Raw genomic sequence first — 27,564 nt, 5'->3', positions numbered from 1 at the left:
TTCGGTTTTAACTTTAGTGTTCCTAGGATTTCTTATTGAAAATCAGTATATAATTACCATCCAATTATTTTTTATGACATTATTCATATTCGGTCATTTTCAATGAAATAAAGACAGTTACTATTACAGTGTGTTTTTTTGTTACTATAAATCTCTAAACCATTCACTATTAATGCTGAAAGTTAAAAATAAAATATAAAATGTGCATGTCCGAATCTTTATTCTTGTTCTCAATAACAAAGCATAATTTGCAAAGGTAGACCTAGCATTCATTACATAATTCAATAATCAGTTCATAATCATGTTCCATATATACTTTATGATTACTTTTATATATCAAGCTGTATTATTTTACGGTTAGTGAATGCCCTTTAAAGATGCGCTGTGTTTTCGTACAATTGCTCGAAGTCATATCCAGCCATGCTGATGCCCATACAAGATATTAATGTTTTTTTCGCTCTGATGTGTCTTGTTTTTCATTGCAGGGAGGAAGAGGAGTTTTCACATTCTGCCTCCAGTCCTCCGAGTAACATGAGCAACAGTGGAGGAAGCTGCAATGGAAGTAGTTGCCATGACAGTGATTCGGCAGCCAATATCGGTAAGGGGATTATGTAAATGGGCATCCTTTTATTCCCTGGCTCTGTCTTTGAGCATGTTGTTGAACAGCAGCGTGATTAAAGGAAAGTACAGGGACATTAAACGCACGTTTCACTTTTTTCCGGAGGCATGTGTTAACTTTCAAATTATTTTTTTTACAGAATTGTAATGAAATGAGTTCCATGTTTACCATCCAACATGATGTGGATATGATATTACTTTGAGAAACCTATCAGGGGTAATTTTGAGGTTGAGACAAATGTTTATTAACTTTATGGCTCAAAAAATATTTTGCCAAGAAAAATCCAAATGGTGGGTCCTGGTTTCTTAATCACCATATATTTATTATGAAGCTAAACATCAAGTTTTTCGTGAAATCTATTGGCAGACAAATTGGCAGTGCAGCTGGTTGAAAAATAGAAAAGAGTTTGAAGATGACTACTCCTAGATTGTAGGTAATTATATGCAGTGAAGGTTATTCATTAATTATTAAAGCATGTGTAATTATTTTGTTATCACTTAGAGATAGATGCAGTCGTTCCTGTTTGATAGATTGGATCACCTTTGTCGTTTTGCAGCTGGTTTGCCGTTACCTAGATTGCCTTTGCCTATCTTAAATGTAATACAATCCATTTAAGCATGTGCTGTTAAAAGTGGTGAATTTAAATAAGTCATAAGACTTGCTGCCTCCAATTGAATTAATGGGGAAAGTGAAGAGATATAGAGTGCTTCAGTGTACCGCATTAATGCTCCGGCATCTCACTGAATTATTCATCCTACCCTCATCCTGACATCTAAGAAAGGCAGTCAGGAGAGCAAAAAACAACCAGCCGCCTGCCTCCCTCAGCATCTATACAGTGTCTGAACAAAAATGCATAACATGATAGATACTGATCACTTTTATACAGTGGCTCATGGAAATAAACAATATTCTGGGTAATTCTGCTCAGAAGCAATGTATCCTACCCCATATCAATATTGAGTCTCATAAAACATATACAATCTTGGTAAAATGACAAGGGAATTATGCCTACATGTATGCTACATTTCATTGAAATACACTCATAATCTGGTAAAGGGGACTACATGTAGAAACTGACTCATTCTCCATACTGAGCACTTTTAGAAATGCACGTCGACATAGACGACTGATACAAGATGACGTCATTTTTTGGCGTTTCATATGCCTCAGGTCCTCGCACACTTCCACTATCAGAATTGAAAACCTCACCACATCCATTTTGCGGTTCTCCAAAATCATAGTCGACGTGCACGTGAGCGACGTCATTTTAACCGTTCAAGCCCAGCATAAAGATCAACCTTTCCCTTTTAAAACACAGTTTTCAGTGACTTCACAAAATTAATATAAGTTGTACGATGCATTATGTTTATCATATTTGAAATTGCTTTCTGATCTCCAAAATATATATCCTAACTCGCGTAAAAAGGAATCAAAGCAAGTGAAAGGGCGAGTGTGCACAAGTTGCACGTTCGCATCACCTGACTGGGTCGCCAGGTGATGATACGCCAGATCTTCCGGGTCGGGCAGCGTGTCATGACCCGCTGGTTATCGCGCTGTTTCACGTGGACGTACGTACACGTACAAGTCGAGTGAAATCTAAAGTATTTGCATTGTAGTGAACAAGGGCAGACGACGACGTTGACTCGAACGATCAGACAACTGCTACGTTGTTCTCGTTCACTGCTCCTAAAAGTAACTATTATCTTACAAAAGACAAAATAATTGGGTTCAATTAAAAAAAACAGCCCAAAACTGAAAAGTTTGTGATTGGAATATTTTGTACTTTGAAAATACAAAAAAATATATGCATGTTTATTTTGGACAAACGGTGCCACGACATTTGCTCCTGCGACAATTGCTCCAGGCTTTATCTGTCTAAGATGTAGGGTTGCAGTAGGGTTTTATGGTAGGTTTAGGGTTTGGTTTAGGATAGGGTTTAGTGTTAAATCCAGGTTGTAGTTGGTCATTCCATTAGTGTGTGGAATTTACAGCGGAGCAATTGTCGCCGGAGCAAATGTCATGGAACCGGACAAATTGGTTGCGGATGAAATCGTATTAGATCATGTGCAATGAGACCAATCACAGGATCATAGCACGTCTTGATTCATGCTCCCTGTATGCCCAAATCCATTGCTCACTGCCATCCACCCCCCCCTCCCATCATCATTTCAAATGCCATCTCCCAAAGGTGACTCCGAGGTTGACCTGAGTCTATACATGATACCTTGGAAGCAACAGCCATGTCAGTCAGTTACAAACCTGCAGAATGTCTTCTCTCTCCTTCTTGATATACTGCTTGACAGAATTGTTGGGTCTTGGTGAGATGTCATGAATTAGCATGTAAACATGTGCAAGGGCAGTTTGGAATTCAAGTGGGAAGTTTGTTTTTCTATGTCTATATCTGAAAGTAAACCAAAAGATCTGTTTATACTCATTGGTTCATGATTGAGGAGGGGGGGAGGGAGTTCAGCTAAAGGGGATGCTGAAATCTGGGTAAGTACCACTACCAGATAAAAAGTATAGTACTGAAGTAAGTTTCTGATCACTCATGTAATTAATGTAGTACCTATTGATTTAAAGGGAACAATTGGAATAATGATAGTAATAATAACGGTATATTTACCCAGGGTATCCACTTTAGTTCCGAAAACTGTTCTCCCAGCGGGCCCTGGTATTTATTGTAATGTAATCTATATGTAAGGAATGTAATCTAAATGTAAGGAAGAGCTATAAACATCACCCCATCCTCGACAGGCAAAAAATAAAAGTGGGGCAAAGAGGATATTGTGTCTATTCTTGCTACAACTAAGCAGTAAACAACATTATACAGGGATTATTTACAAAAATATATATTTTTTTCATATGAGGCAACAACGAAGCTTCTCTTTTTCTTTCCAAATCTGTTTGACATTTCATCAGCAATTATCCAGTGCTGTATTGGTCAAAAAATCAATCATGATGTTTTTGCAGAAAAAGAGGTATAGTCCCAAGTTCTGTTCTATACCAAGATCTATGTGGCAAAAAGTATGTTTTACAATTGATTAACTTTCAGAGATATGGAAAGACTTTCAATGCAGGGGCAAATAGATCTTGTACAAAATGTGCTCTACCCTATTGATTTGGAACAGAAAGTTTCCTGTTATATTTAGAATGATGTCTTCCAAGTCAATCATCAACTATATCTTTTCAGAGTTCCTCAACAACTGAAGAAATGTAATTTATATCCCTTTTCCCCTATCCTGTCTTATATGCAAAAAGCCTGTTGAACATAAAGGTTTGTGCTTCTTTTTCATTGCTTCTAAGTTAGTATTTGTTACATTACAGTCAAAGAGCTACAAGATAAAAATCAGTATACCATTCATCTATAATCGCTCAGTCTTCTTTTCATTTACCAATCCTACCCTGAAGCAATGATTACCCCCAAACATACTCTAGCTTTGACAAATCAATTCAAATGAATGTCGGCACTCCATCAGTAATCTTCATTCCTTTAGCAAGTCTTTCTGGCAACAGTATCAAAAAGCACAGTTTAGTCTGCATTCTAGGCAGACTGTGGAGTTTATTTTTCTTTCAGACGTCTTGCCAGAAATGATTACCAGTGATGAATTGTCACATGGTCTAAACTGGCTTGTTCAATGTCAGTTTGGTCCTCCTCCACTTTGTCATACAGTTTATAAGTGACTGTAAATATGGCTTTGACTTTGAACTTTCGTAACCACTAGATATTTAACATCCGTAGATGAGTGCTCGGGTGTTTGGTTTTTGTTCATGGGTTAATTGTCTTTTGTATGTAGTTCTTTTTACCCAAAATACTGAGTTCCTGTTAATTCTCTCTCATGTAGAATTATGACACTTATATTAAATATGTCTGCTGGGATTTTTTTCTTTATCAAAGATCTACATTCGCTTTACCTCTGAGTCCAAGTGTAGTTTTTGGAAGAAGGCAATGTTTTGATAGTGTATGTCAAGTGGGTATTTGTGTGGGATAAGTGAATTCCAACAATCTTGGGGCATTTGAGGCTCTTTTGTGTAAAGGAATGCATTTCATGAAAACACAGATCTGTTTTTCAGTTTCTGGTACAGCACTGTCTTTCTTGTTCTTTCCCAGAAGTGCCCTGTGGGATGAGCAGAGATTGATTTTGACCTGTTCAGTTTTGTTTGACCATGCACATTAGCAAAATTGATCTTCAAATTGATGTTTGCACAATCTTCTTACTCTTGACCTGCTTTCTTGTGACTTTCTTGTAAGATTGGAAGACACCCCCCCCCCCCAGCTGTGCATGATTGTGTGAGTGAATTGCTCTTTTGTAGAGATACATGGAGGCCTAAGCTTTATGTATGCCATGTCAGTGTATAAAATTTATATTTTCTTTGGCATACTTGGTGCCCCCCCCCCCAAGCTAATGGAGATGTTACCCCAGAAAATGGAATCCAATCCAAATTGTTGGATATAAATCTGACTTTATACATAACAGTGACTATGCATATTGTAGTTGTATTACCCATTTCTCATCATTGATAATTTTTTACAATAACTAAACACATAATCAATATGAGACCACACATTGTATTATAGATGAGTGATAACTTTGGATATAACTGTTTAACCCATTGAGCATGATGCCAGAGTTAAATTGAGCATGATTCAAAGAAAATATGTATTGATACATTATCATATATCCCTGCCAAAAAAGGGGGTAGGCCTGTATCGGAATTGATATCAGCTGGCCGATAGACAATCAGAATTTAGAAAAATCTTAAATGTCAAACTACTTCCTCAATTTTCGGCCAGTGCTCATGAGACTTATTGGCACGCACATCTAATCTATATTATAAGGCCTATATACATACTTATCTAGGTCTACCATGTGAGTTTTATAACGAATGCTTCATCCCAAGCTATCATGCTTTGTTTGTTACAGAGATACCCATGAAACTGAGAGGTAGTGCCCTCATATGGCTTTGGCTCATTCGCATACATTGTTTTGTATATTCCCTTGATTTTTTAGGCCACCTTAGTAGTAAAGTTGCTTGCATCCATACCTATACACTATTGTTCGCTGACTCAACAGTACACGGGTAACATACTTAGCCTTAAAATACAAAGGACTTGGTCCAGTGAATAGTATGGTTTCCTTTGATGTGTGGGTCTATTGTTGTTCTACACTGTTTGACCAACTCCTCAAAATGGGCTATTCTTGGCACTAGATCCCCAAAGTAAGCCATTGAAGTGGTGTATAATAAGATTTGTCATACCTACAGCAGATCCAAACTTCTCATGTCTCCCAAAGTTGTCAGTGTTACTGTTAACCCATTAAACACCAGTCAATCAGACCTTCTTTCTTCATGGACTTTCTTAGTACATATCTCATGACTATATTGTTTTCCTACTGGAATTGCTCTCATTGAAAACCTCACCTCAAATCTATTACAAAACCATTTCTAGTCACATCATTTTGAACTGAAATTCTTATCACCACCCTAACCCAAAATTGCTGTAAGAACAAATGTCAGGTCACCATGTTTGTAACTAGTAGGTTTTAATGCCACTTCAGATCACCCCAGCAGTAGTTGTCCCTTTCTTTAGTTGTAGAATTTGACCCACTTCACCAAACCTTTTCTTTGAAAGTTAAAGGGAACTGCTGCTTGTCAATGGAACAAAAGCTTGTTGGTGTGTTCATTGATTTGAGGGTGAATGGTGGTGGTGGTTCTCACCCAAGTGCAGATTCCAAGGCTTTCTAGAACCCAAGAATAATACACTGAACCATGTTTATAAGAAATCTGGGCATAATCAACAAGGACTACCGGTAGTGAACCAGCAGAATACATGGTGTAGCTGAACAAGGAGATATATTTTACTGTGTTGCTCTTCACATCAAAAGTCATCTGGCATCGAGAAAGAACTCAATGGTCCTTTGAATGTTGCTGCAAATTTACAGTTTTCTATTACTTAGTTTGCATACTCTTTGAAAATACCTGTGGTAGAATCTTGATCCTAGGTTTGACACTGTGCTCAGCACTGTACTTTGGAGAGTGCAACTGCCAATGGGGACAAACTCTTAACTTCGATTGGGGATATTGTTTGCTTTGTATGTCTTGAATTCTGCTGGCAATGAAAGCAGGATTTGATATCAGCTTAAGAAATAATGGAAAATGTGAAATGATATAGGTTGCCAGGATGCACACCTAACTCAGTTGGCACATGACTGTCTACAACCTGGAATTATTTATTTCGGATTGCTATTTTGAGTATTGCCAGTTAGATCAGAAGAAGAGACTGATGATCTATATAAAGGTTTTCATGGCTATTTCCACAACCACTTTACTCTGACATTGGACTTTTATCTCACTTTGTACGTTTACCACATCACTGTAATCCTGAAAGATGTTTACTAGAACAAGGAAACGCTTGACCCTCAAGAATAAGAGTAAGTGAGGAATCATTACAAGAAGATTCAAGAGAGATATGAGCTGTGAAATTTAAATTGACTTTTTCTTGAAACTACTTTTTAGAATATCCATATTCTTATTTCAAGTCTAAGCTCTCATCTCATGATGATGCTAAGGAGGAACTCCAAAAGTAATCAGGCAAATGCTAAATGCTAATACTGCCATATTTATGGTGCTTGATTGTTGCATTTGAAAGGTTTCCTGAGACTGCTAGAGCAAATTTAGCTCAAAGGTGACACAGTCATATTCTTTATGGTGTGACTTTCTCACAGTCATGCTAATAAAGCAACAATAGTGTGACAGATCTAGCAGTTATGTAAATGTTGCTACACACTTATTACATCATCATATAAAGAATGCAGGGGTCATTCATGGTCCTTATAAACTTAACTGAATCAGAAGAGACCAAATAGTGTCCTGCATTCATGTTTGAATACATCACTCCAGATCAAACACTTGTCTGTTTACTGTAAGCATTAACACTTTGGCATTGAAAAGCTCCCATCGTTTACCTGTTCACATGGGGTAAATGTAAATCAAATTGAGAGTTGTTTGTTCTGAATAATGAAGGACATTATTGGTGAATAATGACTGAATCAACATCACCTCATCAAATGGGGGTATATTGATTTGTAATTTGTAGTTAAATGTATGGTAGCTGGAGAATTAATGAGCTGGAAAATCACTTTATATTTGTAGGCATCTAATGAAAGACATTATGGAAAGTTATATTTTTAATATAAGTTGAATCGTTTAGTTCTATGGGTGCATAAATCTGGGTTACCCTATCTTAAATATAAACATATAATAGACAAATAATGTATCCTAAAAAGTCCACAACTTGGTTTTTTTCTTCCATATAAAAATCCCATAGTCATTCACATAGATATCAGTTAAGACAATGGGATATTGCTTGCCAATGATATTGTTTTTTCCTTATTTATTGTTCTTCCATCACAGATTCGTGCAATGATCTCGGAGCTGAGCTATCCAGGGTGGTAGGGGAATTAGAATGTGCAATGGAGGGGCGTAAGGTCGGGGATGTCTTCCGCAAGCATATAGAATCTGCTGAACATGAGGTAGAGAAACTCGCCGAAGCATCAGAAGACATCAAACAGAGGACGTTACAGGTCAGTCAGAAAGGTTTAGTCCTGCGTTAAAATGGGAAAAAAGGTGATGTCATGCCAAAACCGAAACATAACAGGCAAATGTTTAATGTGTTTGACTCATGAACTAAAAACTGATATTTAAATAAAGAAATGAATGAATGAATAGATGCATAGATAGATAGATAGATAGATAGATAAAATGAAAGAGAGGCACATAGACTGGTAGGTAGAACTTGAAGATAGATTTATAGATGAATAAGTAAGCCCTTAAACAAATCATTGATTAATTGATTAAATTTATTGCTCTAATCGCTAATATTAAAATGACTAAAGAATAAATAAATCCAATTATGGCTTTAACAAATAGGTTAATTCATACCTTGATAAAAGCATTGATTTAGATGCATGAAGATAATGATTTTGCACATGCTTCCCCTCATCTTTACTGAAAGCTTTTGGTCAGGGCAACTGTTTGTGATGAGAAGGGTTATAATTGTGTTTTTATTATGATGAAAGGAACTGCCATCACAAAGGTTGTTTGTCCGTGCCTACAATAATAAGTTCATTAGACTTGTTTTGTGACTGATTGGATGGTAGAAGAGAAAAACAGTCTATAGATTTGGGTCTGTCCTCATTTCCACACAATAGCATACTGATGGTGATTTACAGGACATTTATAGCAGAATGGCTTCGATCATTAGATCTGATTTCAGAAAATTATTGTCATCATAATTATCAAATCAGATTGTCCTGATTAGAATATGCAAGCAGTGATCAGAGTTTTTCGGGAATTAGCAAAGAATTCATTTCCATTTTCTATTTCATTATCAACCCCTTAGATCAGCAATACAAACACTCATAGTCTATGATATATGTAGCAAAAAAACACCATTTATCTGCTTTGGAAGCCCCAGTTGTTTGTAGTAAAATTGGGATGGGTCTTCAATAGATATTGTGCTCATATTTGCTCAGGTAATGGAAATAGCCTGTCTGGCCATCTTCACCATGAATATTGACCTCCAGCTAATGGTTAGCAATTAAGGTACACTGTCTGGACACAGAGGTGCCACAAGTGACCATTAAGTTTATTGATGGGATGCTTCAACCATTGTAGACCATTCGATAAAACTATATATATTTGTATTGTACATTAATAAATTCACTGTAGTGTTCAAGTTTAATGTAAATAGATCCATATTTCTATTAGCTTTTTGCAATCAACGTATCCCATTAGTATCTCTGCATCCATAAAACCTAACAACTGATAGGGATTGAGTACACGAAAATAAAAGTCAAGTTGACTATGGAATATATTTTGTAGGTGGCCTAGGCACACAGATTTCCATCGATGTTTTGGTCTGATTGTTTAGTTTAAGCGGAAAGAGGGGGACATGGTGTCCTTTATTTCTCAACAATGTGATGAGCAGAAGTCGTCTGAACCTTTGATGGACCCTTCTGATATTCTCATGTAATGTAAAAGTTTCCAATATTCAGAAAAAATGCTCCATGTTTTATACAAAGACATCATTAATAAAAACAATGAGTCATTATAGTTGTTTAATTTGAACAAATAAATAACAAATCAGTAAATGAATAAACAAATGGGTAAATCAAACCAGAAATGATATTCAGTGGAATCCAAATCAGGTCATGTAGTGTTGATAGTGATGGAAATGCATTTGTAAGCAGTCACATAGTATTTGTTTGAAATTATTACTGATTCCCTTTATGTGGTATCAATTGAAATTGAAAGAGAATTCTATTAAACTTGTGCTAAAATATAGATATCTCTACTTTTATAGCATATTTGAAAAAAAAAGCAGTTTTTGATAATTTTCTTGCTTATATAATCAGATCAACAATCACCTTTCTTGCACTGTATTCAATTTCCACAGGCTGTTCAAGAGGTGGAGAGCCTAGACTTGGACAGCATCGAGGCCCAGTCCCCTCAGAGCCATCGGACCACACCCAACGGTCACTTCAACCACCATCAGCTCCACCTGGAGACCAGAAGAAGGAGCTCCCTGGAGCAGGAGGTGACTCTCTTGAGGGAGGAGAATGAGACTCTCAACTCATCGCTAAGCATGAAGGAAGAGGAGATGCATAAGCTGAAAGCAAGCTTCATGGGAATCAGGGATGAGAGAGATAAACTCAGGAAAAAGGTGAGAATTTATCGCAAGGTTAACTTAAAAGCTCACTTTATATTATGTGTTTCACAGCAATGCTTAGTTTGTTACAAATAATAGAGTTGTCTAAAGTTGTCTAAAATTGGAATTTAATGGAGTTCTCTTGTATATTTGTTTCTAACTCTTGTTAAAAGTTTATTTGTCTCTCTTGTTCTGAGTGTTCTATAATTGTTATTGGAAGAAGAAGAAGAGAGAGTTAAAAGAAGGGAGTGCAATTATGATGATAGAGCAACATACAAGTAGTCGGCAAGAGCTAAGCCACTCATAACACATCAATCATTTATTCAAGATCATCTAATGTAGGAATCATTTTATGACTCTGCTCTATATCCTCTAAAGTTTTTTGTTTATTTGTGATTCAGGTTAGAGAGCTTCAAAGCATACTCCATGCCAACAACCAGAAACTTGGTGGATACACCTCATCATCCTCCGCAGAACAACTCAACTCACCCAACCCTCGACACTCGCCCAGAAACTCACCCGGTCCTTCACCATCTCAATCCGCCCACAATGTCAACCCCAGCACCGGTGAGCTTAGCCTGACCGGGAGTGACCGCAGGACGGACATCCCTGTTGCAAAAGTAGCAGAGCGGGTCAGGTTAAAGCCCTCAAGATCGGCCAGTAGTAGTAGCAAGAGTAGCAGTGACCGCTGTGTCCTGGGGTCGGATATCAGTAATATAGGGGTGAGGTTTTTTCTGATTTTACTCACTTGAGAGTGTGAAACCTATAATGATGAAAAAAAAGAATAATTTGTTGAATGCCTAATGGTTGTTCAGCAGTGAAAGCATTATAGTGATAACAAAAATAATGAAAGACACACATTGGTATTCACAAAAGAGGTTTAAACAAGGCCATGGTAGAAACCATGGACTAATTACAATTTGTGTGTATTATTCAGCTTGATTCAGCATGTGCACTGAGAAGGTCAAATAATAAATACACACTTTTTACTTAGTGTGCTCAGGGTTCCCAGCCCATCAGGGAAATTATTGTACTTTTTTCCGTCAGGGAAAAATCAGGGAATTTGATAAAAAATACCTCAAATGAAGGAAAAATCAGGGAATTTTGATCAGCCCAAAAGTCGAAAGCACGGTAGTCAGTCAGACTCTGTTATATTTTGTTGCATATCAAAACAACATCCATTGAATGACTGGTTATGGTGGTACTAATTAGTTTTACATTATTGTTTTCATACTGAAAATACATGTAATTCACTGCAACAACTTAGAAAACATGCAAAACTGGGAATGGGTTTAAATAATTATCAGGGAATTTTTAAACTTCATCAGGGACAAATCAGGGAACTTTGTTTTCTTGAAAAGCTGGGAACCCTGGTGTTAAATACACACCGAATTAAGTGCAAGTGAAATTCGAAATTATTTTTTTTTTATAATATGAATTATTACTTTTACTTATCTATTATTATCTTAAATGTAGATCACAAATCCCAAGGTAGCTGAGCACCTGGCCCAGACTTTACAATCCTGCTCCAGTATGCAAGAGATCCTCCAAACCTTAACATCCTACGGCCTCTCCATCCCAGAGCATAAGGCTCGCGAGATAGAGGTAGACTTGGAAAGACTTACCAGTAAAATTGAACACTTGAGGTGCCAGAACGATGTTCTGCAGCTTTCGCTTGAAGAAAGCAAGTCCAATGCTGACAGGCTGACCATGCTGGTTGGCAAGTATGAGTCAAACAACACCGCATTGCAGTTAGCGGTCAACTACAGCGAGCAAACCATTGAGGCACTGGAAGTTGTCTTCGCATTGAAGGAGAGTGAACAATCCGTGCTTCTAGCTAACTGCAAAGCTGCAGGAGTTGGTCTAGGTAAAATTTTTACCTTTCAAGAACATCTCACATTCTTTCATCGTAGTTAGGTCTAAATGTAAACAAAAATAGGGTTTCTTAAAATCCACTGGCATTCCTAGCCAGTGGATTTTCAAAAACCCATTTTCGGTAACTGTAAAGATTTTAGTCATACTTGGGAGTAAGATGAGGATTCCTACCTTTGTCAACCTAATACCTCATCAATGTAATTGCTAGGAAACATCATATGATTGCTAGGAACTAAACCTTTGGTTTTGGCTGTTGAGCATATTAAGTCTTGCACATTGCATGTAGATGATCAGCCAAACAAAATCTCAGTTTTTTGTAATGACCTCTACAATTCTACATTTTATAAATATTCTTCCCATGTTTTACTCATACAGAAAGCTCAGAAGGATCCGGGGAAGACTCAGAAGAGACGACTTCAATGTTGAAACGCGTCCATGACAATCGTAAAGTATCGGAGAATGTTGCTAAGGCCTTGTTGCAGAGATTGGACAGAAGCTGTGGTACGATGGTATGCCATGTTCCATTACAACCTTGGGAGGATCTCTCATCTCATAGTCATACAAGGTACATCTTAATGTGAGATAAAGTGAGAAGAATATTCTGAGATGAAAATGCACATAGATGATCTATTGTACATATTTCTTATACAGAAATAAATGTGAGTAATCATATTTTCAAATTTCTGAAAAAAAAATCAATTTATAACGGATGACTGGTGCTTATCTTTAAAAAGTGTATGAACTCAAGATGGCTTGCTTTCCATCATGTAGATTGATTGTATGATTTTAATTAATCATATTTTTCATAAGACAGTGCCCATATAAATAGGCTAAGTTGCCTTTTGACTGATTGTACAACTAGATAGATTAGTTGTAGATCAAATATAAACAAAACGTTTGGCATGAGACTGAATTTCAAGGTACATTCCAGGGAACAAATAGCATTAGACTTTGTTAGACTACACCAAGTGGCAATTCACAGTACAGAAGAAGATTCACTGAAGCATGTCTTATATAGTGCCTGGTAGGTAACCAGTCTTATTCAATTCATTACTTGTCTTCAACAGCACCACAAGTTCAACGGCAAGCAGCTGCGATACAGAGTTCTCAAGAGAGGACGAGCAGCGTCTCCGTGATTACATCCAGCAGCTGAAGAACGACAGGGCGGCAGTCAGGCTGACTGTCATGGAGTTAGAATCGGTTCATGTGGATCCCATGAGCCAGGAATCAACTCCCAGCGGGGACAGCCAGAGACTGGACCTAGAGAATGCAGTACTCATGCAGGAACTCACAGCTCTCAAGGTGAGTCAGGATAAGAGTTACTCCAGATTAGACCTTGACAGAGGCAGTTATCTTTCCTGAAGCTAATGTAGAGGGAATGACTCCCAAATTCCCTTACCAACGCCTATCCCCTAGAAGGGAGATTAGGGGATCAGCAATTGGTGAGAGAAGTTAGAAGTCAATCCCTCTACGTTAGCTTTGGAAAAGGTAGTCCCTCTGTTAAACTCCAATCTGGACTAGATAGGAGTTTGGGGTGATGGAAAGAGAGGAAGATTGTGATTATAAGCCTAGAAATGGTGATGGTGGTATTGGTGGTGATTTAAAAAAAATGATGGAGAATATAGAATACTGTAAACAAAATCAGAAAATTAGAGTGAAAACTTTGCATGAAGGCCAATAAATCACACAAGATAAGTGGTGTGATAGCCAGTGGTCTTAAAGGAGAATCCAGCCTTGGCCATAAAATGTTGTGTTGGGAAGAAGAAAAATGAATTAAACAGAACGGTGAAAGTTTGAAAGAGATCAGACAAGCAATAAGAAAGTTATAGCTGTTTTAAAATTGAGATCACTAAGACTATATAGATTTCAAATTGGCAACTGGGGAAGTAAATTATGACAAGGGGCAAGGACAACTTTCCCATAGGCCTGTACTTTATTATCAGGGATTTGTGGTTTTCTCCTAAGTACCCATTCCCCTGGGGCAGTAATCTAAATATAACCCAGGTAGTATATTGTTTTATGTCCTCATGAAAGAAAAATATAATTTGAAATAAAACTTTTAGGAAAAATGACATTTTACCCATAATATGTATTGGAGTACATGAAAGAGTAGTCCTTGCCTTACATCACTATGACATCCCATATGCGGCCAATTTGAAGTCTCCATGGGCATAGTGATTACCAATATTTACAACTTTTACAAATTCATAACTTTCTTGTTGTTTGTCCAATATTGTTCAAACTTTCACATATCAACTTGTCCGATTTTTCTTTTCCTTATAAAAACAAGTTTTCATTTGGGTTGGATTCCCCTTTAATTGATTTGACAGATTTCTTTTAGTGTCATTGAGCAGCTTTTTAATAGGAAAATGGAAAATGTGGTTTAGTGACCTTTTTTCTAACAGGTTTGTAGTTACTTCATTATTTTTTCTACATCATCCACTTTTGGAACAGTCATGTTTTATAATGCACCAAGTATTGTCCTACCACCATACACATTTATCTTTTATCTCTCTAATACTGTATGTAATAATTTTTTGTCTCATCTGAAATGTTATCCCATCTTCAGGAGGAGAAGGCAGAGCTTAAAGCACAGTACTACCTCCTGGACAAGGAGAAGAAGACCCTGGAGCTGAAGCTGAGTTCCAGGGAAGCTCAGGAGCAGGCATACAGGGTTCAGATAGATCATCTGAAATCAGAGGTCAAAGATTCACTGAGTTCACCATGGGAGGAGCAGTCATCATCGCTAGGAAGACATAGGATAGATGTCATGATGAGGAACGGAAAGGTGAAGGTCTATTCTCAACTGTCATGCTGATTGCCCTTTTATGTTATTAATTAAAAGGGCTTTTTGCTTTCCTGTCTGTCAACATTTTGTAGAATCTGATACCTATTCAGTTTCATGACATTTGCTCCTGGGACAATTGCTCCTACCGAAAATCCATACATCCAAACACAGGGCGCGACAAAACCGCTTGCCCGGGGCAAGTTAATTTGACGTGCGGGCAAGCATTTCTCAAAGTCAATTGCCCGATCGGGCAAGTGGTTGTTTTGGAAATAAAATATCAGTAGACCTTCTAAATTTCAATATCATTTGGATAATCACAACTATCTCTCAGATTATGTCAAACCAGTAAAAAAACCAGTGGAAACTGATATAAAAACAGCGCCAATTACCAATAATTTATCGCCAGGTACCTCGTTCGAAAAACCGTGCCATCGCATCTTACGTTTTATGTGTGCAATGACTGCGCATGCGCTACTTGAGCAATTTGCAAAAAAAACACCAAAAGTGGCTAAGATTTCACATTTTGCAAAAATCCATGAAATGGCCATCTATTTTCCATATTACCTTGAAAATGTTTTGATAGTTGGAAACTACTGAAAAAATGAAGAATATTCAGCTCTCTCTTGACTCTCTTTCTTTACTCTGATTTTTTATGATGATGTACTCGGTAAATGCTTTTTATTATTGTGGTCCCACATGTAGACTTTCATGTTGACCAAGTGTAAAACGATCAAACGATACGATCAACGATCAATGCTGCAACACCATGAAAAAACCCCATGAAAGTCTACATGCGGGACTACAATTTAAAAAATATTGACCGAGTGTAACATCATAAAATGATGAAGAAAGGACAAGAGAGAGGTGAATATTCTTAATTTTCTTGATAGTTTCCAACTAATTTTTAAAAAATTCCAGGAAATATGGAAAATAAATGACCATTTCATGGATTTAAAGATGCAAAATGTGAAATTTTAGCCACTCCACTTTTGATTTTTTTTAACATCATAAAACGATCTTTTTCAGAGTCAATAAAGAGCTGAATATTTTTCACTGGCTTTCTTTGTAGTTTCCAACTAAATTAAAACAATTCTAAGGAAATATGGCAAACAGATAACCATGTCATGGATTTTTTTAACCTTAAATTAAGCCCCATTTATAAATAGCGAAAAAATCAAAATAAACGTAATGACTTAGGCCTACGTTGCTAAAAATAAACTTTTAAATGTGTGTTCTTTTATACTGTACATGATTCTCAATCGTTGTTATTTTGTACCTTTAAAAATAAGAGTAGTGTCGTCAATAAAAAAATTAAACAAATAGGGCAAGCAGTTTTTTCTATCGGGCAAGCACATTTTTTCATCACTTGCCCGACAGAAAAAATGTTTTGTAGAGGCCTGAAACATAAATCTAATTCTCACCATAATGTTAATCTTCAAATCATTCTGAACGAAAACTACATCACAACCCTAACCCTCAGCTGAGGAGCAGTTGTTGCAGGAGCAAATGATGTGTTACCACCTATTCATTGCTCTAACTGACTAGATTCATATCAGGAGGGACCTTGTACAATGTTGAAGGATGCTAACTATGCTCAGGTCAAATATTGATGCAAAAGCATCTGGCAAGGCTATTCCCCATGACTAAATTTATACATTGCTTAAATAATGATATGTTCTATCAACTAATTTGGAAGCTATATGGTTTTATCAATGCCTTTCGATTGCATATTATGATTGAAGACACTTGGCAAACATTGCGCCAGCTCACTGAGAGAGGCAATAAAAATACAAATGGGGAATTGCAGTAGGAATAGTTGGTAGAGCAATGGTCTTGTTATCCAGCAATTTGGGTTCAAAATCAAATTGGCGTGCAATGCTTTATAGTTAGGCATTCATTTGCATAATTCTTTATGAATCCATCCTTGTTTTCATATAACTTGGGTAGTATATAATGTTCCTCTTGATATATTTTCAGGTGGAGACTGATCACCACTCGCGGCAGGGTTCAACCAGCAGCAGTGGCGGAGGACCTGGAGGAGGAGGGGGTACCACTCCAGCCATCACCCTGGCTGAGCTGAGCATGCTAGAGGATCCATCCCTCCAGGTCAACGCGGCTGAGATGCTCCGGAGGGAGAAACGTCTCAAGGCTCGCATCCAGGAACTGGTTATGACCCTAGAGAAGCTACAGAAGAACTCTGAGATGAGGCACCAACAGTCGGCAGAGTTTGTGGCTGACCTTAAGAGAGCTAACAGGTGAGAGATTATTTCAGAGTCATTAGCCAGCTGCACTTTGCACACTCTGTCTAGGATTTCATATAAAAAAACAATAGTAGCCTCATATGGACAATTTGATTCTGATTTAGTTTTTCTTTGAATAGACATGAATAAAATTCACTAGAAGTGAATCTGACTAGTCACATATTTTTGTAACTGGGTAAACTTCATCTTAGAAAGACAAATGATTTATGCTTTGCTTTCTTTAATCTGGTCTGAAAAAAAAACTGCTTAGAGACATTGGCATTATTAATTTTATTGAAGGTTATGGAATGGAAGTGGGGCATAAGTATATCTCTTGGTGAATTTTTAAATGAAAACATTAGATTTGGTCATAATTTAATGAAAATTATAACAACATTAACATCAGCAATACTGTTTTTCAAGGAAGGCCCCCATTCCACAGAACGGAGACCATTGAAAGACCACTGAAAGACTTAAAATTGGTGAGGTCTTACAGCGGTCTTCAAGATCACTGAAATTTGTCATCTCTGTGGAATGGCTCAGAAAGACCCCTCAAAGAACTCTGAAAGACTGATGGATATTTCTTGTCTTACTGGTCTTAGACTAGTCCTATAGAGATCTTTCAATGGTCTTTCAGAGATCTTTCATGCGACAAGCGATCTTTCAGAATTCTTTCCATGGACTTTGCCTGGTCTTTCAATGATCTTTGAATGATCTTTCAATGATCTCTAATGATTCTTCCAGTGATCTCCGCAAAAATCTTGAGAGACTGCCGAAAGATCATTGAAAGACTATAAAGACCTTTGTAAGTTCATCGAAAGACCGCTTAAAGACTGCTGAAAGACCACTGAAAGACCATTTTTCTGTAAGACCGTTGTAAGACTGTTTTGAACCGTTTTAAAAAGTTTTGGAGCCCATGAAGACCACAAAGACCACCGAAAGATTGGTCAGGACCCGTGTAAGACCTCAAAGACCATTGTAGGTTCATTGAGAGACCTCTGAAAGATCAACCAAAATTCATGGTCTTTGAAAGGTCTTTCAGCGGTCTTGCTCTCTGTGGAATGGCCCCTTAAAGCATGTCAGAATGTTGCTGTAAAAAATAAATCAAAACATATATCTCTAATAATCATGGCTTAATGCATCATTTGAGGAATTCTGAGGGGACAAAAATCATCAATTAAATGCCAACCTTCTCACCATCCAAATTATTACAATACTCCTGCCATTTTCAGTATGCAGCTGTAAATACCACTCTGCTTGTTAAACAATCAGGGCAACAAAATATACTTCCTTGGCCAATCAAATTTCCAGATATCTGTTTATACAGAAGATCTAGCTGTACTTTTCTGGTTACAAGTACGTGAGTGTGCTGTGTTAGCCTGCTCACTTTGTAGCTTGACCAATAGCCCTATTATTAGCAGAAATTGGCTTTATTTCAGCTCAGATACATGATTATCGGCAATATTCCGGCATGTGGATTATGTCATCTTTGTAGGCATAGTAAAATACTTGTCAATAGGTAAATCTCCTCTCTGCCAATGCTTACAGACTTTGAAAGTTCCTTCTCAAATGGCAGAAAGGGTTGCCTTTGAGTCAGTAGTAAGAGCTAAAAACTAAATTATCTTGTGTGATACCAAAAATGTCACAGTAGCACAAATATTTCCAGAAATGTATTACATTATAGGACTTCTGCAAAGTGATTATTAAAGGTCTATGTAGATATTTAGCACCAGTTGTACATGTCTAGTATACTTGACCTACAAACATCCGTTCATTGTAGATACAGTTTACCTAGATCAAATGTTAGGCCTAGGGAGGAATGTGACTTGGACCAGATCTAGGATAAGGAAGATCTACTCGGGCCTAACTTAGCTCTTTATTTTGCTAAATTTTTATCTGCACTTGGGTGTATGTAGCGTAGTGATGCAGGTGTGTGTGTGTGTGGGCAACCAGTGGTATGCACGTTCATTGAGTTAGGGATCTATTGCACTGCCGGTTCTCTTGCTCAAGCCTGCAACAGCTGTCTATTGCACTGCTGGCTCTCTTGCTCAAGTGTGCAATAGGCATCTCTTGAAAGGAGGTCATGTGTTGGCATGCTATAGCTGATTCCTCTGAATGTCATGTGACGCGCATTCATCCAATCAGCTGTCAAGGATCTAGTTACGTGTTGAATGACATGGACTATTGCGTAGATTGTGTAGATTGCGTTAGTCAAATTCAAACTTAGATACCATGTGATGATAGCCATGATAATTCAATATTTTTCTGCCAACAAACCTGCCTCAAGGCACCTTAGGTGCACCCATTAGGATCAAAACTAGGGCACTTTGATCTGAGAATGTATTTGTCATCCTGGTAATCATTTTAATCTTAACTCAAATATCATGATTCTTTGTAATTGATATGAGACTATATTCCAATTGATCACTTTGTTTATCAAGCTCTCTTAGTGTATTTAACCTTCCAATTAACATATATAATTGCCATACATGCAAATCAATTGTTTGTTTAGCAAAGCATATCTATGTTTGAACAAACTTACCATTGCATCCATATCTGACTATAAAACTGTACTTCAACACTCAAAAGTATATTCTTTTTACAATCTCTGGATTGTAATGAAGTATGCATAGACTATTTTTTCTTATTATCAAAACTTTCATTTTCACCTCCTTAAAAAAGACAAAATAAAAATGTGAAGGATAAGATCATTGCTAGGGATACTAAATTCTTCCACTCACAATTGCTATTCTTTTTTTTAAAAGTATTTTGCAAATTTGTTTGTTTTTTCCCCCATGTCTGCAAATGATGGTGAGAAGTTAATGATTTTATGGACATTCTTCTAGCTTGTGATGGGAAAACTCACTTGTGTTTAGATGGCAGAGGCAAGGGATATCTTATGTTTCCACCCACACTCTATGTGTTGCCAAATGCATTAGATTTTTAGGTTGCCTGACCATCTGATTGTCCCGTTTCATTAAACATGAACAATAAAACAAAAACAGTGAAAGCCATCAACTTTGAACTTGGCATGTTCGTATTCAAGGGATGATGATCTTGTTGGATATTAGGGTCACATGGTCAAAAGTTTTGACCAAGTTCATGAGAGAACCCATCTAGCATTTGCCTTAATACAAAACGGCAGCCCATTAAACTTCTTCAAAAGGGTTAACACAGAGTGATTGGTTAGAGTTTCATGGACAAACTTTAAACCATCATTTAGTTGGGCTCCTGATGTAATAATGAAATAATCACCCGAAAATATTTATTTTTAGATAAGATCTAACTTTTTTTTATTTATAGATTTATTAATGGTACCCAATAATTTTTTTCTTTTTAATTCCAGTGCTTTGGTGACAGCGTATGAGAAAGCTAAGAAGAAGCATCAGAGTAGACTGAAGAAGTTAGAAGCTCAGATGATGGCCATGGTTGAGAGACATGATACACAGGTAAATCATGGTTAACACTAGATTACATGTATGATGTTGAAGAAATACTAATTGTGTATCAGTGATGTTCAGTAAATTCAATTCAATTCAATTTTCTTACATTTAGTATGCAATTTGTGGCATAATTTAATTTTCCAAATCACTGTTATTCTGAATAAAACATTGTTAAATAGTTAGACATCAACAGAGAAACAAAAATTTGTTGCTCTGTGTATTGACCTTGAATGAATTGTATCGTACTGTGTTTACTACCTAGTCCATATAAGCATGTATTGCCCATGCTACTGTTGAATGAGAGGACAAGTGACCCTAAGGTCTGTCTAAAGCTTTAGTGGTCAATGGAAATTATACTTGAGTAGCATATACCATTCCAATCTCACATGAGTGTAGTGGCCAGTGTATGTTTTTCAATTGTTTTCACATTTTTGTATATAGCGCACTCTCTCTGTAATAAAAAAAAAAGATTTTAAAAATGACAGCCTTGAAAACTACCTTATAAATTTAGACAATTTATGGATATTAGAAAGCTAAAGACAAAGATAATATCCTTAAAGTTTTAGCCCATTCCAAAATATGCAGATATTTTATTTTGCCCGGCACCTGTTCAAAATGAATCTTGATGTATATGTTGCATCACAAAATATATCAGGTGAAAAAAAAATTATTTTCTATCCTTCACATCATACGGCATAGATACATATTCAGATAATCTAGTAATGTATTGGAATAGTTGAATGCACTTTTGGGGGATTTACCAAAACAGTATATACTGTTTTGGTATATAGCCCTGTTGTTGCTGTGGTGGTGGTAGTGTGGAAAGGATGGTGTTATTTGGAACACATAATCTTTAGTCTATTGTATGATAGAATGGTTAGCTTACTTCTTAGTATAGGGATTAAAAAGACAAGCCATCGTGAATTGATGTTGAATGAAGCACTAAAAAATGATTCCTCACTGTGCTTTGATTGTAAAGAAGCACTCCTGTAGATAAACACAATACTAGAGTTGAGACTCTCTGTTTGACATATACAGAGATAGATTCAGTACATCAAAAGAGACAAGAAATAGCGGATAATCTGATTCACACCACGCAACAAGGAAGCATTTTATCATGGTTATTTCTAGATTTGGATTTTAGTTAGTTGTGTGAAGCACTTCAGACAAGCTTTAATGTGAGCTGAAATTCAGCAGCTGCTTTCAAATTTGTATAGCTTGCACCAATTCATAAAAAAGGAACTTTGAACACCACTTTGTTCTTCCTAACAAATTTGTTAACTGAAGAAAATTTATGTAATTACTGCTTATTTTTTTTTCTTTTCAATTTTTTTTCACGAAAATAAAGTGATTAAAAAGTGGGATTGTCAGAAAAATGAAGGCATGTGAAGTTAATTCATAAGATTCATGTAATTTTGCATGTATTTTATGAGTGAACCTTATGGTATTTATCATCTATGAGGGGGCTGTATATACCATTTTGTTGTGACCATTGCCTTGTGGTAGTCTTCTCTTTCTTTTATTCTCCACTTCACATTTACCTCCCAGTTGGAAATCGTAGCAACTGTTATATTATTTTTAAAAAATAATATTGCCTGTGTTTGGTAAATTATTAATGTTGAGATTATGCCAGGGTATTAATAATGTGCCTAATCTATCTATGAATATATTACAGATAGCATGCAATGATGGAAGACATTTTTTTTTTTTGGGGGGGGGGCAAAATTCAATATTTTCATGTATAATCTCCCAATCAGATGTACCTCTTCTGTGGTTTGGAATCTTAAAAAATAAACAATAAATTTGGTTCATCGCCAATAAAAACAATTTTGACACTTGAAATTGAATCAAAACTTGTATGGGTTGCTGAACAAATGTGATTTAATTCTATTTTTCCATCAAAAGTAATTAATTTTTATGTTTCCTTTTTTTTTCCCCTCGTATTCTAGGTGCGCATGTTAAAGCAAAGGATAGCACTATTAGAAGAAGAGAATCACGCATCTAGACCGCCCCATAACGAGACATCATTATGAGATACATGGACCCTGTCTAGCTGACCCAAATTGGATTCTTGAGATATGAAGGAAAGCATTCATGGTGCGATCTGTTATTGTTATTTTACTGACATCAGCTTCTGAAATCTTTGTATCTGATTTCATAAAGCTCTTCTTCGGATAATAATTTGTAAAGAGCATTGAGCAGAAATGGACCCTTTAAAAGTACAGCATCGATGGAGGATACAACCTAGTCCAAATGAATTTTTCTTTTGCAAGGAGCACTTTCTTTGACTTAAATCATCTCTAATGGACCTGCTCTTGAATTGAAAACATGCTTGAAGACAGTGGCAGACACATGCTGAGTTAATGAGTACAAGAGATAGAAGATGAACTCCTTTTTTTATGTGGCTTATATTTTTTGTAACATTTTATTTAATGAAATATTGCTATGTTTTTAAAAGAATGAAATTTTAAAATGTGTAAGGCAATGAATACAATGTTTTTAATGATATTTCATTATCCAGTATCCAGACTGTTTTTAATCTTCCATCCATTTCATTAGCTTTGTCTTCACTCATTCTATCAAATAGTAAGACATTACTTGAATAGTCATCACACTACTATAGTTTAGCTCGCCATTTCTGACCACATATGTATTGTGCATAAATGCTTGACATCCTCGAAACTTGTTCGCATAAATGCAAGGCTATCATGTAACAGACATTAATCGGAATCTGCTGCCAAAAGGGGTTTGACTTGCTTCAAATGAGGTCAATACAAAGTTTGTATATGTCAAGATTATAATAGATCTTGGTTATTATCATCCTAAGGCACTGTTACAAACTACCGTCTAATGATAGCATTATAGAAAGTTGGGTGTTGGTGTAGGTGTTGGTTTTGTTCGCACAATCAAGGGTCCCGTTACACAGAGGTTTGCAATTAATCAATACACTTGATTTTCATGATTGATTGTACATTGTAGTCAATGCAATCAGTCTTAGAAATATGTTCTGCGATCATTGCTAAGCTTTGTGTTACAGGCCCCTGATCTCAACCTTAGCTGATATGGCAAGGCAATCAAAATGACTGATAGAAAAAGGGGTCACCAATCGTACATAAAGTTGTGCCTAACTCATGAACAGCCTTTTGAAACAGGGGCCCCCTGGGTGGCAATCAAAATTTCCAAAATATATTCAAAGTTGAATTTTCCACTACTGGTATTTGACTCGAATTAAAGGCAGGTGGTATCGTAGATGGTAGTATATGACCCTGTTCTTATCTACTTTCTTAAATCAGTTTCATGATAACCAGCTTAATGGGTAATGGGAATACTCGAAGCGGTTGTGGAAGGCATCTTAAGTGGTCTGTCAAACCAGTTTTGAAATCCACATCACAATATGGTTCTGATAACCGCTTTGCCTCTATAAATTTGTTTAAGTGTTGATGAAGACACCATACTTAAGGAAGCGATCTTTTCCCGGAAGTACGAGTGTGTGGGCATGTCGGGCATGCTATTCGGTTATCACCGATTAGAATGCCTGTGCTGCGGTTTGCAACAAGCTCGCTTTACATGAAGTGGTTCAGGAAAGCAGTTTAAAGGAGTCTTCTTAACTGGTTTAAGGGAAGCCTGTTCAAGAAAGTAGATGAGAATGAGGTCTATATTTAGAAGTGAAATGGACAAAGCAACATCCCCAATTATTATCTGTTTTTCATAAGATTTCTACTACTCATGTTGACCAAAAACATTGTTCAAACATACATCTCAAAGGGATCAGGCAAACATATTTTTGTTTCCTTTCTGGATGTGTTGTAGTCCTTTTTTGGACACCACATGATTTTATTTTTTTACTATTTGGTGAGCACATTCTGAATTAGATGTACACAATGCCATGTGGCCTTGCCTTTTCATTTTTTGCTTTATGTACAGGCATTTGTCCAAAAAAAAATCTTAAAATCAGGGGCCCGTTTTATCAAGGACTTGGATCTGTTGTAACTTTGCCATTATGGCAACTACCATGGAAACCTTGATTATGATTGCTGAGCCCTGTTACCATGGTAGTTGCCATAATGGCAAAGTTACAACAGTTGCAAATCCTTTATGAAAAGGGCCCCTAGTGTGTTGTTATTGTCATGAGCTCACTTTTATTTCAAGTTTGTATTTTCAATAAACTGGAATAACTTATTCTTAAGGTTTTAGACAAGATATGAGATTAATAACCAGTGAATTTAAGCATTCAACATGATACTAGCACTTCACTGGATTGGAATTGGCAGTCCTAGAATATGAAATATCTATCATGTATTCCTCTTGACTTTTTTTTTCTTTATTTTTATTTCCTCTTCCTCTTGACACTTTTGCTTGGATTTGTTTTCAAAAGACATTGATGACTTTTCTGAATATTCTATTTACTGACTATTTTCTGTCATGCTTTGATCTTGCCCTTTTCTCTCCAATGTTTTAATGACTAAAAAGACTTGATTATTTCTGTCCCTTGTATAAATGAATTTGGTTTGTGTAGATAAGTAGTACTGGAATTTCAGACTTTTTTTGGGGGGGAGTTGAATTTGAGGTATACCAAATATAGACGCTGTAGTAGTCAACAATTTGATCAGGGGAGCGTTTCATGAAAGGACTTGTCGGACGTTTTAACCGACAAGTCCTATTTTATCCGACAGTTACTATAGTAACAGTGCTTCTTAACCAATCAGAATCCAGGAAAGTTGTCAGATCCGACAACTTGTCGGACGAAAATATTGATGAAACGCCCCCCGGAAGATTAAATAAAAGTCTGCAGAATTAGAGCAAGTGATGATTGACATTTTAGATCAATATTGTTGGCACTTAAACTAAATTTTCTTGTAGTATATCATATGATCCATATCAATTGTAAGTCAGTGGCAAACCATATCCTGAATAGTGACAATTGATTATATCTCTTTGAGGTTTCAGGGTACAATATGTTAGCTGTAGTCGTATTTGGTACCTTGTAAATTGTCATGTCCATTTAGAGGATCATGCAGGATTTCAAGTGACCATTCTAAGCCCCTTTTATTTTGTCTATGGAGAAAGAGTAGGATTAAAATGGAAATAGTGCTGAGTAGACTTCCTGCTGAAAGCCACAGCTGTACAAGTGGCTCAGACTTTTGTTAGGGTACCTGAGCTGATTTTGATTTTTTTAAATTCGAATTAGCAACCTTGTTGTTGTCAGAATTATGTTATCGTCAACCAAGTACAATATGGCTTTCGTCTCCTCATACGAGAGATTAGTATGTTGAAATGTTGATACAACCAAAATGGTTGTTGTAACTTTGTTTGACAGCTTCCTTCTTTTCTTCTTACTAAAATTACAAATGTCCATGACATTGAAGTCTTCCTGAAATGTTACTCAGCATCATATTTTCTGTATGTTGCACAATATTTGTGATTACTTTGAGAGAAAGAAAAAGTTTTTTTATTAGTTCATTTTTGCATATTATGTAATTTCAGTTGATAAAATGTCACCTTGATTTTGTAAGTGAATCGATATTAAGTCCCATGATCGAACATATTTTTCTTTTTATATCATTTAATTGGGGTGTAATTTGCTCATGTTACATGTTACTGAAATGGAAGAAATATGACCATATTGAGCAAAACAGGGCACTCTTGAAACATATACTGGGAGTCAAGTTTAATGTCATTAAAATGTATTATTACATATGAAGTGGTTCAATAGTTCTATACAAAGTTTTAAAAAACATGAATAATATATAGATCAGTGAATAAATATAAACATTAAAATAAGAGTAATAAGGAATATACAAGTCTTTCCCTGACTTATCTAAGAAATGGGACTTGCACTGGATATCGTAATTTTCTTCAATTTGGGAAAAGAATGGGGTTATAATCCATTTTTTAAAGTCCTTATATGCCGTGTGTTCATACTGTATCATACCTAAGATGGTGTAGTCTGATACACTTATTGTAATCTGCCTCTTATTTGCATTTCAACTGTTTTTAATTCTTTTAGACAACACAAGTGAATGGTGTTCATGTATTTTTTTTGGTTTACAATTTCTTTACAAAGATTTTGCCTTTTTATGATATTTCACATGTGCCAAGAAGCAATTTACTATCCTTTTTTATTTCCATTTTTATTGCTCTTCCAATGCTTGGTATCGTTGTTGATTTTGCACTGGAAGGGACAAGATGTTAAGGTATTTATTTCATGTAGGAAAAATTGGGTTTGATACTCTCATAAAAATAATTTTTTCTTGACATTTCTTGAGTTTCATTTCATTTATAGTTTAAATGTCTTTCATTGTTCCATTATAGAAAAAGTAACTGACTCAATGTGAAGTTATTTGGTCATTGTTTGTGACTGCGCCTGGTAATTTATTGTGATTTAATAGAGCTATCTGCTTTGAACAAATGACATTTAAGCAGATGTGGTAGTATGAAAACTCAAATGATTATGTAATTTTATGTAAATATATACATAGCTAATCTACATGAAATTTATATCTATATATATATTGTAACCCTGCATGTTTTATGTAGGTATCATGTTTTGTTGGTTGTTTGTTGGCATGACTGTTCAAATATATAAGTAACTATTATCATTGGCAAAACTTCAATGTATGCAAAACAGACAACGATGACAGAAAATAAAAGTGAAAATTATTTTATACTCATATGTAAATTATTCTATTGTGTTGTTTTTTATACCTTGGTGGCGAATACGAGCTAAGTAGGAGTAATAAAGCAGAGACAAGTGGTGGCTTTTCAACTCTTTTTATTTCTTCTTCCTCCCCATCTATCTCTGCCTTCCTCTTTTCCTTTTATTTTTTCATCATTTCTTCTATTTCTATATATATATTTTTTTTCTTCATCATGTTCTTCCTTTTCCCCTTCTC

At 36.2% G+C, this 27,564-nt stretch overlaps 1 protein-coding gene across 2 annotated transcripts; it reads left to right on the top strand.

Annotated features, from left to right (window-relative positions):
• Nucleotides 1–453: 453 nt before the first annotated feature.
• LOC129257565 (colorectal mutant cancer protein-like) lies at nt 454–27,344 on the top strand. Of its 2 annotated transcripts, none has more exons than XM_054895924.2 (11): nt 454–598; nt 8,030–8,199; nt 10,074–10,340; nt 10,727–11,047; nt 11,802–12,192; nt 12,576–12,765; nt 13,268–13,502; nt 14,770–14,988; nt 16,966–17,243; nt 20,575–20,677; nt 22,621–27,344. In XM_054895924.2, exons 1-11 carry the CDS (start codon nt 463–465, stop codon nt 22,702–22,704), a joined length of 2,394 nt encoding a protein of 797 aa, XP_054751899.2. In that variant the 5' UTR covers nt 454–462; the 3' UTR covers nt 22,705–27,344. The 2 variants fall into 2 exon arrangements, with proteins under 2 accessions (XP_054751899.2, XP_063952757.1); XM_064096687.1 differs by lacking the exon at nt 454–598 and adding an exon at nt 6,290–7,047.
• The last annotated feature ends 220 nt before the right edge of the window (nt 27,345–27,564 follow it).

The sequence above is a fragment of the Lytechinus pictus genome, chromosome 3 (genome assembly GCF_037042905.1).
Source record: "Lytechinus pictus isolate F3 Inbred chromosome 3, Lp3.0, whole genome shotgun sequence".
Lineage (NCBI taxonomy): Eukaryota > Metazoa > Echinodermata > Echinoidea > Temnopleuroida > Toxopneustidae > Lytechinus > Lytechinus pictus.
This window is presented reverse-complemented; position numbering and strand designations above follow the sequence as displayed.